General features: G+C 39.4%; 2 protein-coding genes across 2 annotated transcripts; one reads left to right on the plus strand and one right to left on the minus strand.

The window, feature by feature from the left end:
• Nucleotides 1-4,503: 4,503 nt before the first annotated feature.
• Nucleotides 4,504-11,206, minus strand: LOC134002189 (carbonic anhydrase 1). The gene is made up of 7 exons (XM_062441483.1): nt 11,003-11,206; nt 10,541-10,738; nt 8,724-8,842; nt 7,905-7,997; nt 7,703-7,765; nt 7,447-7,602; nt 4,504-6,116 (listed from the first exon to the last, which is right to left on the minus strand). The coding sequence occupies exons 1-7, from the start codon at nt 11,034-11,036 to the stop codon at nt 5,997-5,999; spliced, it is 783 nt and encodes a 260-aa protein (XP_062297467.1). The 5' UTR covers nt 11,037-11,206; the 3' UTR covers nt 4,504-5,996.
• A 2,388-nt stretch (nt 11,207-13,594) lies between these two features.
• rbis (ribosomal biogenesis factor) lies at nt 13,595-16,304 on the plus strand. The gene is made up of 4 exons (XM_062441853.1): nt 13,595-13,660; nt 14,991-15,109; nt 15,226-15,342; nt 15,455-16,304. The coding sequence occupies exons 2-4, from the start codon at nt 14,999-15,001 to the stop codon at nt 15,521-15,523; spliced, it is 297 nt and encodes a 98-aa protein (XP_062297837.1). The 5' UTR covers nt 13,595-13,660; nt 14,991-14,998; the 3' UTR covers nt 15,524-16,304.
• Nucleotides 16,305-16,529: the final 225 nt, after the last annotated feature.

Here is a 16,529-nt window from a genome sequence, read left to right on the forward strand (position 1 = left end):
TTTGCATGGGCTAGCCAAGAAAACACAAATATTTCAAGAACTAACATAGATGTACAGGCTATTCCAAATATTGAGACAAAGGCAGGACAAAGTCATTTGGTGTTGGCCACTGTCACTAAAACAACCACCATGTCCTGCACTGATGACGTATTTCCCTGTTATGTCCTTGGCGGGGATACATCAGGACGCATCAGGACTACAAAAGATACGTGACCAAATGTGTCTCAGACCAACTTGGAATGTGGTTTGAGTGATCGGATCACAATGTGTCTCAGTGGTTGTTTACGCTTGTCTTTGGTGGTCCACTCCCAAAATGCATTTTAAAAACAAGAGTAAACAGGGTCAAAGAGTTCTTTAATTAGAAATAGTTCCCACATGACCTCATCAGCAAGAAGTAATTGATCAATACCATGAGACATAAAATAAGATTTGTTATGCCCATGGATCTTTGTCCTAGTGCATGCTGGGAGGATTCTCAACACACCTAGACAGCCAATCATATGAATGTTGATCATAGTTTCAACTCTGTACTCATTTTACTTTTTAGTTTTGTTTGTGCAGGTATTTTTATCTTTCTGTACTGTAACTTTTTATGCTCCTGTTTTATCTTTCTTATTCTATTTTAGCTTCATTTTATTTACAAATTAACACTTTTAATTGTATTTAAATATATTTTTATATTACCATGTGTTCCGTTTATATCCTCTCTTGCTGCCTTTTATGTTTTATATAAAGCACTTTGAATTTCCTTGTTGCTGAAATGTGCTATACAAATATACTTACCTTTGTTATTCCAGATAACTTATCCAGGACAAACAAATCAATCTTGAAACTGCATTCAAAGAACCAAATTAGCAAGATGAGACTTCTCAGGATTCATTTAGCCTGTTAACTGCATGTTAGCCTGGATTAGTTAAGGTACATTTGAAGAACAGGACCATAGACACAGAAACCTTATAGGCTACAGAAAGGTTTACTATCCTCCAAGGCCGTAGCCAGGATTTTTCAAATACCGAGGTCAAAAATGAGACTACAATTTATGTGAATTCGGTTGAATCCATGATGTATTCATACTGCTTTCTTGCTGTGCATTTCTCAATCATGGTCATTCTTGTGGTCCAGTTCTTTCTTATCATTTCCAATTGTGCAACTTAAATCAACTCCTATTTCAGTATTCTACAACTTCCATGGTTGTATATTTAAAAATTATAACTGCAATATATTATTTTCTTTGTTTGTTCTTAAAATGTGGAATGGAGCACGGCCTGCTGGGAAAGGGAGAAAAGGGCTCATCCAATGAATGAACAGTTTGCAAAATCGGGTCAAATCCAATTCACAAATGTAGACATATTTCTGGCGATTTCAAGGCTTCACTCCACCGCTGGCTATAGCCGGATACTTTCGTTTTGACATGGCAGGGGAATCTTCAAGTACGTGTCACATGACGGTCCGTTGATGCAAGGATAATTGTCTCGTCGGCTATTTTCACTTCACAATTAAACAAAACTTCAAGAAAAAAATACCGAGGACATGACCTCGGTGTCCTCAATGGTAGCTACGGCCATGCTATCCTCACATAATGAGATAACACAACCCTGCGTCAGTGGGCTTCCTCTGTGGAAATGGCTGTCACAGTCCATGAATAGAGGTTAGACTTCACCCTGTTTGTGCAGCGTCAAATATATTGACTGCATACTGCAGTGTTGTGCATTTAGATGTTCTTCTTTTCTTGCTTTTACCTAACCCTAGCCCTAACCCTAACCTACCTACTCTGAGGTTATGGATGTGTGCATAGTTCCTGTCTCCTTATATCACCCGCCTGACACGCTTGATTATGTAACAAGCTGCTGCATTGGTCAAAAGCCTGCAGGAAAAACTGTGACATGGTGACCGCGGTGTGTGTCAAATCTCTGTTATGCGCTGACTATAAAGAATTAGCCCTGATTTTTTTTGCCTTCACCTTACAAATTCAATGAAATCCATTCAAATTAACAATGCGCCATTATCATCACATGTATTTCACACAGGGTTCAGGCCAGTGTAACTAAAATGAATCTATTATGACATTGAAGTTTTTGACCTTGTCAAACATTTGTCCTGCAGACTAAATGACCGGGCTGTGTGTTACATTCATAGAGGCATGTGCTGAAGGGGGCAAAACATGCAGATAAGCATGGCCACATCTGTGTAACATGATGGCAAACAGCAGGATCTTCCCTTTCATCCAGCTGTCACAACACAGAGTGAGATGAAAAGGCCCATAGGCAGCGATAGTGAGATACAAGAGGAAACTGTACTGAAATGCCAGCAGTAACTAAGGTCATCACTGCCAGTTCTTTAAACTAATCTAGCAGAGAGGATAATGAAAGACTGCTTTGGTTTTATTCACACCTTTAATTCAGTTTGTGCAGAGAATGTAGTCCAAAACATTTAATGTTGTCAAAACCCCTCCCTGAATTGTCCAATTAGGTCTGCAACCAAAACTAGGCCAGCCTGAGGATTGGATTTCTCACATGTCGAAGCATCATGGGTTATATTTTAAGCAATACTTGGCATTTAAAGAGTATGGAGGATGGTGTAATTTAATCTTTACAGAACCAAAATTCACAAGCAAAAGTTAAAGAAATGTGTTGACTTAGCATATCTGTTCTAAGGTAAGGCATGATCACATGACCTGGCTAACAATGTAACTACCCAAAGTAGCAACTGGGCATTAGGCCTATCTCCAAGATCAATGAGCACATCATGGGCATGGGAGAATGGATATCTTGACAAGCCTAGAAGCAGTAATTAATGGCGGGTCGGGCTTGGCCAAAGGACTTCCCAGGATACATTTCCATAACACACTGTGTAAGATTTTCATATAAATCCACAAACTGCACATCTGATAGGCAGCATGCTAGGCTAGCTTAGCATAACAATAAAAGTGGACTGGCACTCACCATTTCTTCATCAACTGGTTTGACCACCAGATAGTGTAAATAAAGGCTGAGTGGTTTGAACCATTGGTCGCCTGTTGCTACCAAAATATTTCAACTTGTGGGCTGACTGGTTATAAAACTTCCTAATGCAGCTACTACTGACCACATGTGACCTTAAATAAACATTTCTCTTCTAGTTTGTATCAACAAAAAAAAAATTGTTAAAAAAAAAGGTTTAATATAGTATTGATTCTGACTGGGTTAGTCAGACAGGCATACCAACAGTCAATAGCTTTTATTTTCATTGATATTTTGGAGGACACATGCTTCACAGGGGTTACTGAGGGCACACTGGGGACTGAGGACACATTAGGGACAAGTCTAACTCTATTCATTGCTCTGTGTGGTCATGCCAAAACGACAGATGCACAAGTTCCTCCAGAGAGCCTCGAGGGCAAATGGAAAGATGAGTTAACACCCACACTTCAAAAAGAGGACGCAGAATATCTCTGTTGATTAAAATCTGTCTCGTCTTCCTGTTGAGGGTTTACAAGAGAGGTGAGAAGTCAAGTGATGTTTACATTTCTCAGAGAAATACCACCAGCCTACTGATTAAATTCTTCAGTACACTAAGGTATTAGCAACTGGCAGTGTTTTCTGGCCCATACATGATAGAAAATTGTCACCTATTGACCACAATCTAATTGATGCATGACACTTTGCAGGAATTTTCCCCATGTCTCTGTGTGTAATTAAGATTAATGGTTAAAATATGCTTAGCAGTAGTTGCACTTCAGTGCAGAAAAATATCAGTGCTGAGGATCCAGCTCATTGAATTTATTTTTCAGTCAGTTTTTCAACAAATATTTTACTTTGCTTAAAAGTAAACAAAAATCCCAACAACCGGAGCTAACTTTATAGTTTGAAAACTTCATAGTTGCTTCAAATAAAAAGCTACAGCAAGATAGTAAAATTAACTTAGCATAAAGACATGGGAGCAGTATTACCACCTGTAAAACAACAACTTTACACTTAAGCTTGTTTGATGGATTAAACAAACCACACATATAGTTTGATTTAGATGTGTTGCTAGACAGATAATTTACATTCGGGCACAGCTAAGCTTGCTGTTTCCCCCTGTTCCCAGTCTTTATGCTAAGCTAACTTCCTCTCCTATAGGTTCATATTTATTCATATATAACTGACAGAGTTGTATCAATCTGTTCATCTAAATCTTGGCTAGAAACCGAATTCCCCCAAATGATTGTACATCAAGGAAGCTCTTATAAAGAAAAAATGTGTGCAAAAGTACATAGAAAGTTTGATAACATCTAATTTCTTAGAAAAAAAAAACTTTTCCTCATTTCCACTGTATGCAGACACATAGTGTTCTGTGATTTGGGTGTTTGATAAGTTGCCCCTTTAATGCAATGCTATATTTTATATATAATATAACTAACAACTATGCTGAAGTTGTTTTATCATAAATAGATAATGGTAATTAAAGCACTAATTGAGATTATAATGAACTGGAGAAAAAGAAGCAACAACAAGTGTAATCATAGAAAGCACTGGACACATCTTAGTCATAAAATATATTTATTAAACTAGTAAAACATCCACTTCCAAAAGAGAATAACAACAAGACACACTCCTGGGACGGCCCTAACAGTGATTTGCATAAGGCGTTTTGTCTTTTTTTAATGTTAATTACAATCTTTCTGTAAATACATTGCTTTGCCAAACTTCATTGTTTCAGAATTGAATCAACGGCCAAAACCAGAGGTCCCAAAACTATTTTGTTAATGAGTCTTCTATGCAGGGCCTGACACCAGGCTGACACTATAATCGTATTTGTTGGCATGTTGTTTTCTTCCTTGGCTTTCTTGGCAGGGTTATTTCTTCCTTGGCTTTGTGCATTTGCCACAATGGCATCGCCCACGTGGCGACTGTGCGCTTTAAGCATTAGCATTCAATACACTTGGATTCCAGTACAACACATGAAGGGATTTTTTTACACATTAAATTTCATTTGGAAAAGGAGAATCATTCCTTTCTATTACTATTTAATCCTCAAAAATGCAGAATAGCTTTTGGTTACAAAACATAATTTAGGAATCACTTAAGACATATTTTGCATAAGCAGACTAAAAAAAAAGAAGAAGACATAATCCATAATAATAATAAAAACACAATATGGGATGACAAACACAGGAAAGATTTGAAGATTAGATTGTAAAAACAGAGAAGTAAGCCATTGTTGTGATGTTCAGTAGCTAGCACTAGCAGCAGTGTGTCCTCATGTCCTCTGTTGTTGTATATTCTGAGATCAATAAGCAGGTCACTGCCTATAGGCATCGTGTCTGCATGAGACTGAGTGCAATGCTGTGTGTATGTGTGTGTGTGTGCCAGAGGGGGATTTTCTGAGTCAATCGGTTGTGATGGAGGCGGCTGCAGTGTTTCATTAAGCTGCTGTGATGCAGAGGCTGGCAGTCAGTCAGAGATTACAGACAGACTGGCAGTGGGAGTGTATGCGGCCTGCATGTGTAAATGAACGCACAGCCATCTCTTATCTGCACCTTACCCCTCCTCACAGATGGTGATATAGTTTCATCCTCCCCCTGCTCACTGCAACTAGCTTGTGCTTACTACTTCTTGCTGGCTCAAGAGCACCATTTTGACTGTAATTAATCTTCATTTTTCATCCTGGGCAACACGAAGGAGACCCACACACCTAATGTCTCTACAAAGCACGTGCACCAGATGTAAAATCCTGGTAAACGTGTTGCCTTTCCTGGTGAAGTGTTTGTCTTATAAAATAAATTACGACAGGGCATCTTTGCTGGTTTATTACGGACGTAGAAATAGAGATGCAAATCCTGCTAGTGCTCCATTTCACAGTTAGACTGTTCAGCATTAAAAGCAACGGACCACTGGAATTTAATTTCTGGTTGGATGGAGTGAGATATGTGTGCTTTGTGGCTAACTGCAAGAGAGGTAACTGGGCATTTCACTAAAAGGAAAGGGGGAAGGGAAGGGGCAAAAGGGTACAAATTGTAAAGGGGGGGAAGGGTTTTACTTGAAGGAAGAACGGACAGGGCGACCCTTGAGCGGCTGGGGAGGGCGGTAGTTGTCCACCATGCAGCACTCGGCCTCACCCTCAGCAGAGAAGAGCAGGCTGCGGAATTTGGCCATCTGTGAAAAGGGAGAAGACAGTTGCGGGGTTAGTCATTCCTGCTGACCTCCTGCGACTGTCAATCAGCACACACAGTTGTCTCTTGGCTCGCTGCTGACTCACTGATTTGAAGTCTGAGCCTCTGAGCTTAGTGTATACCCAAAAGCCTGTGCTAAAATGTGAGGCTAGAGCCAGTGAACCTTCCCACCTTAGAATATTACTATTAACAAGTTACGTCTTTGTTACCTTTGGACAGAGCTAGGCAAGCTTTTGCAATGTGATTTATGCTCAACTATGATAACCAACTGTTGACTATAGTTTCATACATAAGGGACAAATATGAGAGTGGTATCAATCTTCTCATCTAACTCTTAGCAAGAAAGGAAATTTCCCAAAATGTCAAACTATTCCTTTGCCGGGTAAGAAAAACAAGTGTGTGGTGACAGGATGGTATCAGGTGACCCCTAGGGAAGTATAGCTAATGAATTAATGCATTTTTCAGCCACTTGAATATTATATACACAATGGGCACCTATTCACTAGTGGGACAAAAAAAATCAGCTTGTGGGTTTGTCTTACAAACAGCTGATTACAAATCATTAACTAATAACATGTATTAGGTTTTCCCACAGATGAGTCATTATTTTGTCTTTATCTGCTGTACCAGCCTTATATGGCACCAGGTCTAAAGGTTATGTCCACACTTTTCACATGTTTACCCTTGAGAGACCTACGCGCTGTCATGAAATAAACATTTGACCAGGCAGTGTTCATTTCACATGGCCAGCGGACTCCAACCACAAGGGTAAACCTGACTAGAGAGGCTGTTGGTTTAGATTAATGGGTGCTTAGAAGACAATTATCCATTTGTGTGGTAGATTGGGTGTAATTTTAAGAGTAAATACTGGTATTTCACAAGTGCAGGAACTATGTACCAGAATACTGTGTTTACTCAGCTATAACTGGAATCATACACCCACTGAAGGTACTTTTCACGTGCAGAATTTGCTGCATGTGTGGCTTGAACTTCCGGTTAACTCCCCCACTTACCAATACTGTGGTAAGGTAACATCATTGCCAAGTGTGTGAACTCTTGTTTGCCCTCGTTCTCTTGGTTGGTAAATGACTTTTTGTGAAAATATTCTCATGTATTGCATTTCCTCCCATCACAGGGGTTTCTTCTTCTCCTTTCAGCTGTGCAGCTAATCTGAACAATTAAGCCCTTGATTTAGATGGTTGTAAAGGAGCGGATTTGCAGACAGGGCTATTCTAGATGGCAGGCACACAGCCAACACGGTTGCAAGGCAAATCCCTCTGCTACAGCTAAATGGGCTCTTTGAGCAGTCGTACCTGGTCAGAGCTGACACTGATGGGCTCTTTGCAGACAATCCAGGTAACACTCTCCAGCAGAGGGGGTGTGGTCAGAGAGCCATCATATGTCCAGTAGTCCAGGCAACCAGGGAGCAATGTAGCAGGGTCAAAGCCAGAGAAAGTGGTCTGTTTGCCCTAAAAACAACAAAGATAGTAACAGAAAGTGAAGAGCAGGTCAGTCAAATGACTCATTATCAATAAAATGTAGGAAAGTATGGTTGTCAAGGAAACATACTTTGGTCTTAATGCCACTGAAAGCGTCAAGAAGCTTCTGGAGACTGTCATTTTTATCACCAATCTGAAAAAGAGTAACACACATAATGTCAAAGGTTAATTATATGATCAACAATTCTATCCATTATGGTAAATAAACATTTAATTAAAAGCAAATCACGGTATGAAATGTATACAATATGTGGGTTACAGTTGGTACTGACCTTCAGGAAAACTCCGACTACAGCGAGACCATCGGGCTTGCTGGCAGCGTCACCGAAGCTTGGGTATTTGGTGTTCCAGTGCACCAGATGGAGCTGGAAATAAAAACAAATAAAAATGATCCAATTATAGAGGCTTGAAAATGCGGTCAGTTTTATTTTGGTAACTGTCACGCATTCTGTACCATAAACCATCTGTTTCTCCAAGGAAACCTTTCTATAAGGTTGTGTATTGCCTGAAATTTGTATTTGATGATAGATGTCGCACTGGAAGGGAGATACAACTGACTAATTTTACATATTTGCATTTGAGGAATAAGTTAACATTGCATCAGTTATGATCTTTATAGAGATAGAGGGTAAAGGCTGATTAATGGTGGGTTGCTCAACACTTTTGGTAAGTGTTGCTTGACAGAAATTATACATTTTCAACAGAAAAAAATATTACACTACACACTTTTTGAGAATTTTTTAATGTCGTGGTCATATTTTCTTGCACAATGTGATTGGGAAGTGTTACGAAGTCGCCATTTTAGTTTTAGACTGTAGTTTTAATGCAACTTAACAAGTTAGCTAGAGGGTTGTGTCTGGTTACTACTGAGATGACTGAACACTTTTGTTGAAGCATAAATTACAAAACATCGTGCGACTCATCGTGCCACTCTGTTATTTTCCATATTTCAGCTTGCTTCTGAGAAATGTTAACAGCTCACAACACAAACTAAAACTGCAATTTGTCCTTATCTGCCTGTTACATCAACCCCAATCTGTCAGACACTGTCGCTGTGTGAGCACCATCATAATGATATGGAGCATCCTTACCTCAGCAGGATACTTGGTCCCGGACACGGTGTGCTCAGAGCCCTTGTCATCAGAAGCCCCCCAGTGGAAATGAAACTGCTTGAGCCTGTAGGTCCCTGTGATTGGTCCATTTGTCAGAGCTGCAAAAAAACAAACAAACACATACATAACAGCCGTCAGCTTAGCCCATAGTGAATGTAGCTATGAGGAGGCTTGGGTGACTTTGTAACACTGTTATAAAATGATGCATGCAAGTTTGGAAAATTCTACTTGGAACACACATTTTCTCAGCATAAGCAAGCTGTTTTTTAAGACCAAAAACCCACTATTACCAACATGAGTAAGACGTGACTGTGTACCAACACACACAAACACACAGAAACCACATGCACGTCACGTTGGCAGACAGACTTCCTATTTCATGGAAGCAGATTCAGTTCCTGTTGTGCAAGCTCCGGTCAAAGTAAGGGTTACACTCAGTCCAAGATGATGTCCAGGTATTGTTAACATTGAACTTCCCTTCAATGTTACGTAATGCATCTATGTACAGTATACAAAGTAGTTAGAAACAGCAGGAGATAATCCTCTATATTGTTCTATTTCTGGTGGGATGTTACTAACTCACACACTGACCTCTCCAAACAGGATATTTTACTCTCAGTAGTTGATCTCAAAATGATAAGAAGGAGCAGTACTGATCTCAAAGGAAACAAATTAAAGTGTGTGTTGCTCTTAGAAAGGATTCTTTTGCATTACTAACTAATATTTCTAAAGATGCTGAGATATTCATATTGTCCACTGTGCACACACATGATGCATGAGCTGATGACAATGACAAGCAGCCTTTATTTAGAATGGCACTGTGGAAAATAAGTGCAGTGCCTATGTCAAGGAAGAATTAAAAGGCCTTTGTAACTCATACAGCTCCGATCCTTATCAGACGTGCCTATGTTTTCATTTATGGACACTTGAAGAATAATCCATGTGATTGCATTGATTATATAACCCTATTCGTCATTATCCTATAGAGGAAAACCAATCATTTATAAGTCCTCAAAATCCTGCATGAAAAAAACTGGAGCAATTATCTCTCATCACTTTTTGGAATTAAAATCAAATCGAAATGAAGAAAAACAAGTAATGCATTGATAAAAATTAGAGGGGGGAAAAATGAAATCTTAATTACATTATAGGCAGAAATAGTCAAACTTTGTTTATATGGTAGCTAAACACATTCCCACGCACTTTTGGCTCCTTCATAGTTAACCATGACCAGGTTTATTCTTCGTTTTTCTGTGCTTTTGACCTCGCTGCCCACAGAAAAGGGTTAGCGTGGGAAAGGTTTACCAGGGGGTTACATTACCAATTCAATTACGATCTGCATTCTTTGTTCATGGTTTTTCAATAGAACCCCCCTCCTCCCAGCCTATTCACCAAATTCTCCTGATGAAAATTGCCCTTTTAATAAAATGATAATAATTAAACAAATATAAAACGACTAGGCTATTATTCAATAAATTAAGAATCTGAGTCTATTTTAATTTCCAATATACGCCTGGTGCGCATATATATCAATATTTTAACATATTAACATATTAACATATTATTAACATGCTTGAGTTATATATCTCCTCTTTAAGCTTGAGTCTTAACACACACCACCAGCCATGCAGAAAAATTAGATCCGAATGCCGCAATTCTTTCTTTTTGAGGTTACTGCATCCTAGAAAATCACCATTTGGACCAGACTTTCTTTGTTTGCAAACCCGAGTCCAGTGATATCATAAATCAAACATTGCTGTATTCATGGAAAACATTTTTTTTTCTGTTGCACTAACTTGAGCTGTCGGCGTCATCTACGAAGGTCACTTGGAAGGAATGTCCGTTGTTGAGGATATCAAGACAGGTGGAGGGGTCGTACTTCAGGGAGAGCGGCTTCAGCCCTCCGTCGAAAGATGCATCACCAGGTAGGATGTCAATGGGAGACTGACGGGGTCCATTGGCAATAGGGAAATTGTCACACCATTTTTCGGGTCCTAGAATGATATAAAGGTAACACGGTGAATATTAGAATGCTAGTTCTGTAATATGGGTTTCATTCATTGAATAAATTGCGCAATGTGATGTGCTTAAAACGCGCGTAAAAATCCCCCAAAAATGTGCAAAAATAAAAATCTCTGCAGTGACCCGTGCATGCACTGCCCTTCCAACCATTAAGCCACACTTTTCACTGATATTCAACATTCCTCTATGTAATGTCATCCCTACATTATGGCGTATATGTGTAATAAGCGCCTCACCGTTGTCCGCTGCGTATCCCCAAGCGTGAGACATGGTTACAGTTTGGGTCTATGAGTATCTAGTGCTGTAATCCCCTAAAGCGAGTCGTCCCCCTTGCGCAAAGCAGTCAGTGTCCTTCACCTGACAGCTGCAGAGCTTATATAGGGTCCCCTGTGTGTGGTGTGTCTCTCAGGCTGGTGTTGGCCACATGATGTCCGCGCAATTACCGGGAGGAGTTTAGATGGACCGTAACACTGTGGATCAATGAAGAGTCTCTCTCTCTCTCTCTCTCTCTCTCTCTCTCTCTCCTCTCTCTCTCTCTCTCTCTCTCTCTCTCTCTCTCTCTCTCTCTCTCTCTCTCTCTCTCTCACACACACACACACACACACACACACACACACACACACACACACACACACACACACACACACACACACACACACACACACACTCTCTCACTCACTCTCCCCCGTCAAGCTACATTGACAGGCTGCATATTCCTGGAGCTGAGCGCATTTTCACCGTTCAGTTAACGGGTTTAAATTGCCTATAATGTCAGGAAGTAGCGGATTTACGCGACAGTATGCAGCGTTAAAGTCACCTTGAAAAGTAGGCTCGTTAGTTAGTCATTATGAAATTATAGAAGGGCACACTAAACCAAAGTTAAATAGGTCCATAAATGGGTTATCACATTTATCAAGTTGTTATCACTGGGGAAAGTAATGAGTGTGAATTATTGACTATCATAACCATAAACATTTTGTTAGAAATGTATTTGTCACAAAAAAACATAGGCTATTTTTAGTGAAAAACGTGTAAATAACGTCTTTATTTGAAGCAAAGTTAATGACTGGTTCTGGCCCTTTTTGCGTCCTTCCCATGAGGGAAAAACTGAGGGCCTACTTTGTGCACTGATGGTGCTCCAGCATTCACATCAGTTTTTTCTAAAGCAAATAAATATACTCAGTGTCCACTGAAAAAGGGTAAAATCAAATACTAACACACTATAATCATACACTGATTTATCCCACTGATATGCACACATTTAACATATTTAAAGTTTGGCAAAGAAGCGATATTAAGTCAGTTTAATGGGGATAATGATAAAGCAAGGCTTAAAACTGCAGAAATTCTTCCAAAATGCAACAGGAAAGAAAATGCATAAGGTGAGGGATCAGTTCATCCTCCTGTTGACTATGAAGCTCCAAGTGGTATGTACCTTTTAATGTAATGACATTGTTGGGAAATGATAGAGGTTGTTATGGACACAGTAATGCACTGCAGCTGTGGTGGTGTGAGGCTGCCACCTGCTGTGTGTTAGTGACACTACAAGCTGGAGGATTTTCCTTTTCTTCATAGACACAACTTCAGAGGCAAACAAAAAATAAATATGATCCCATCTTAACCCAATCAAATGGAAATTACTTAGTCTTATACATAGCCTACTGACAGGTGGGGTAGTCCATAAATAGCCTACATGCTGTCAGGCACTTTCCATCAACATTTTCATTGATGGGGTGTCTTATGGATGCTTTTTCTTTTTGGAAATGGCTATAGACGAATGGTGCATTTCTAAAACAGCTTTCAAAATAGGCCAATCACGATCGCATTAATATGTTACCAAACTGTCTCTGGCATATTTCACCACAGATTGTACTTGTCACTTCTTATTTATTTTATAGGTGAGGCATCAAAACCCATGTATTATTTTTTTATGTAACTCTCTCATTTGGCGTGTCTTTCTAGACTGAAATGATAGCTATGCCCTGAACATCTGGAGTCTGGAAGGATCAACGATTCTAGTTCTTTCAAAAATATCTTATGGTTATAAGTGTTTGGTTACTGTTTGGCTGAAAGGATGCAACACGTTCTTTAATCTGCAGCAACGTTCCTTTCGGACACTAATGTGTTACATTGTAGCAGAGAAAGCTGTTGTGCTACAATGTGTTGTCATTCATTTCGCTATGACGTCATTCTGAATTCCAATTCTATCACCTGACAGAAGCTTCTGATAGATGAGACTAAACAGTTTGGGATCATCTAGGTAGGACCTTTAAACAGTGACGCGTTATTTTATTCCCACCCGTATTCAGCGAGGACACGCCCCTCCGCTGCCTCTGATTGGCTGATATTCTAACCGTCTTACTCCTCATGCCCCACCAACAAATTCGTCTAAAGATTTGTGGATATCGATAACAAACGTGAATTTTGTAAAAATGAACAACAAACAATATTGTTGTCTCCTTTATCTTCAACCCCATTCATCATCATCTTCTTCATTATTCTACTTCTTCTTCTTCTTCTTCTTACATCAATCTTACCCTATGTTGAAGTGTTGAACGTATCATCCTATTGAGTGCAGTCATACCTGTTATATTATTCTTAGTTCAAATGATGCCTAAATGTATTATGTTTTTGTCTTAATGTCACATATTGTAAGCGACGGTTTTTGAAAAGTAAAAAAGATGAAAAACCCAACAATTTACGAAGACAATGAGTACTAGCCAATCAGAGGAAGAGTAGGGCGGGTCTTCACTGAATGCGGGTGGGGGTTAAAAAAAAAGAAATCGTGACGTACAAGTGGAAGTCGACAAGCGTCGCACGCAAATGACGTAGTAAAGAAGGCACGTTTCTGTCAGCACATGAGGATAACAACCCCAAACAGCTCTTCTATTAAGGTCTGTCTATAAGTATTTTACTGTTCAGTCGACGTTGTTTTTATATTCCTTTTGTTAAAGTAATGTTTTTTTAGTGAAATGAACCATCTTCAGTAGAAAATAGTGAAAATATTAGACACACAAAGCCCCATACTGCCAGTAAAGTGAGACAGAATAGCGTTTGTGAGTTATACCCAAACGGATAAAGCGTAAAGAGTATTTTTAAAGTTTCTCCAACAAACCAGTCAAAAGCTTGATATGTATTCATTACATTTGGTTGTCAGTAGGACTCCTGTTTTCCATTTAGGCGAGGCAGCTGTGACGTGTATCACAAATTAAATATATTTCCACGAAAAAATAGAGGTCAGCCCATATAGAGGCTGTACAGTATTCTAACAATATTGAGTTAAAAATTATGCCTTGTTGCTGTCATCACACTACAAGGACTGAAAGGTTATGGGGAAATCAAAAAGACAAGAAGTATAATTTATGACTTATAAAAGAACTGTGGTTGGCCTATTTTTCTTTTACATGTATAAAAGCCGATTTAAACTGCATTATTATGACTATTATTATTACAATTAATACTACTACAAAAGGTTCGCAATGCATGTATTAGCAATCCTGCACCACAGCATTACGATTAGTTGTGAGGCAGAAAGCATCTGCAGAGTTGTGTTGTTTATATACCAGACTCAGCCACTGTGACACACACTGTGCTCCGGCTAGATGTGTTTTTTCCCACTCCAGTTGTGGTGCTTATGGTCCCCACTTTAACTTCTTGCTGCGAGCTGACAGGTGTGGAAGGCAGGATGGTCTCCTTGGAGCTGGGAGCATCAGGTTTTAAAGAGTTGTTTTGTCTGTGATACCCTTGGAGAGCACCCCTACTTTTCACCCTGAGGACTGCAAACTGAGAGGGTTCTTTTCTTTAGTTTTTTTTTGGTTTATGGTGCAACTGCTGGTAAAAGTCTAGACGCTGTTGTGCATGGAATTTTGAGAAGGCTGGCTGTCTGTTTGCAAAAAAAATTCTCAATCCATGCTGCCAATCCATTTCTTGACCCTGTTCAGGTGTTGTGACTCACTGTCTGGCGGCGTGAGGTGTTGGTGTAGCTAATCAGTTGCCTACTGAGTGTAGGAAGCAAGTGGAGGACCAGGAACAATCTGAGCATCTGTATTGATCAGCAAAGCCTCAAGCTTGTGTGATCAGAATGAAAACTGCTGTTTGAGCAGGCAAACAGCAGTTGTGGGTTTGAAACCAATAAGTGGGAAAACAAACCACCCACAGGCCAAGCTACAGAAATGAAATCTTTCCCCATGTGTGCAACCATGCTGATTTGTGTTCTCTCCCCAGGTAACAACATGGGAAAGAATAAGCAAAAAGGGAAAAAACAGAAGAACGTCTTTCAAGTGGCAAACAAGCACTTGAAAAACAAGAACAAAACAAAGCCTGTCACGACAACACTCAAACACGTAAGATCTCTTTCCCGCACTTTTGTCTTTTTCTCTCCTTCACACATATTTGGAATCTCTCCCTTGTATGCAGTGTTTGCTGCACCTGCTCTAGTGTAATTTGTGCGGCTTCACAGATCAATGCCTTGAAAAATGAGAAAGTGGAGAACCTCAATCAAATCTTCACAGAAGTCCAGAGGGATGTGAAGAGTTTTTCGAAATCGGTTGCACCTGAACCAAAGAAACAAGCACAGGTAACGCGGCACATTTTGGACATAAAAGTTCCGTTCATCATCCAGCATTTCAATCATCGTGATACATTTCACTGTGATTGTTTCTTTTTTTGTTTTTTTTTGGTCTTATTAGGTCGTCAGGGAGCCACCGAAGGAATCTGTGAACGTTGACAGCGCTGCTCAACTCTTCTCTCAGCTATAACGTATCAAGAGAGAAAGACTGTCATAAACACTGATATACAGGCAGAGTGATCCACTCCTCTGTGCTCATGTTGGATGTTTAAAGCCTCAGAGGAGCTGTCAGTTTACCTCCGAAGCATTTTGACATTTCATGCCAAAATGAGGACTGCAGATAAGTTGAAATTTACACTTATTACATGACAGTAAAACCGTCTGTGGAATTTAAGCTTTCGGTATATTCAGTGCTGAGAAATGTCATTGATTGACAGACTTGTGCACCGTCAATTGTAATATTGAGATTGTATTCCAGGACTATAGGATATTTTTTATTTCTATTGATTTATTATTCTTTTGTGTAGAGATGTTTTGCTTTCATTCATTGCAGCAGCTCTAATTATGTTCTTGCTGCTTATTGATGACTGCTTACTATTTGTCTATAAAATCTCAATGGTGAAAAAATTTCCCAGAGCTTCAGCTTGTTTTTCTCTGGACGACTGCCCAAAACCACATGTATATTACATTAGGTTCAGCTGTGCAATCTCATGCAATCCAATACAGCAGCTCTGCCATAAATTCGACTTTTTACAAAGTTTTTCGTTGCCATTGTCTGAAAAGTTATAATTCTACCTTGTGTGTATTATTGAGGGTGTTGTTGGTGGTGTCGGTGTAGTAGAGTCCATTATATTGAACGGTTTCATCCTCTCTATTAACATGCATGAGGGGGGCATGGTTTTATAATATAAGGAAAGTAATTTTCTGTTCATTAACTAATTGACTTACCTTATTAAACAATATTGATATAAGTGTCTTGTTCTCCCTTATCTTGACTCTGTCTGCATTCAAAGTTCAAATATAAAGGTCATTTAAAAAAATTTAACATTTTCAAAAGAATGATATAACCGCTGGCCCTTCATTATACCCACCTAGAGTTTTGCTCTGCCAGGCTATGAAATGTTTTTTTCACTTCTTTGTAGCCTTTGGTGTTTATTTTTAGGATTTAGTTTGTGTAACTGAAGTCACAAAGGATG

Source organism: Scomber scombrus, chromosome 20 (assembly GCF_963691925.1).
Source record: "Scomber scombrus chromosome 20, fScoSco1.1, whole genome shotgun sequence".
Classification (NCBI taxonomy): Eukaryota; Metazoa; Chordata; class Actinopteri; order Scombriformes; family Scombridae; genus Scomber; species Scomber scombrus.

Bases quoted from the DNA above. Each gene is read 5' to 3' on its own strand.
- LOC134002189 (XM_062441483.1), bottom strand. From the start codon at position 11,036: ATGTCTCACGCTTGGGGATACGCAGCGGACAACG. The intron at 8,843-10,540 runs GTTAGTGCAACA...GTTTTTTTGCAG, and splicing joins AGATGACGCCGACAGCTCAA to CTCTGACAAATGGACCAATC. The intron at 7,998-8,723 runs GTAAGGATGCTC...TTTTATTTCCAG, and splicing joins GGACCAAGTATCCTGCTGAG to CTCCATCTGGTGCACTGGAA.
- rbis (XM_062441853.1), top strand. From the start codon at position 14,999: ATGGGAAAGAATAAGCAAAAAGGGAAAAAACAGAAGAACGTCTTTCAA. The intron at 15,110-15,225 runs GTAAGATCTCTT...GCGGCTTCACAG, and splicing joins TCACGACAACACTCAAACAC to ATCAATGCCTTGAAAAATGA. The intron at 15,343-15,454 runs GTAACGCGGCAC...TGGTCTTATTAG, and splicing joins AACCAAAGAAACAAGCACAG to GTCGTCAGGGAGCCACCGAA.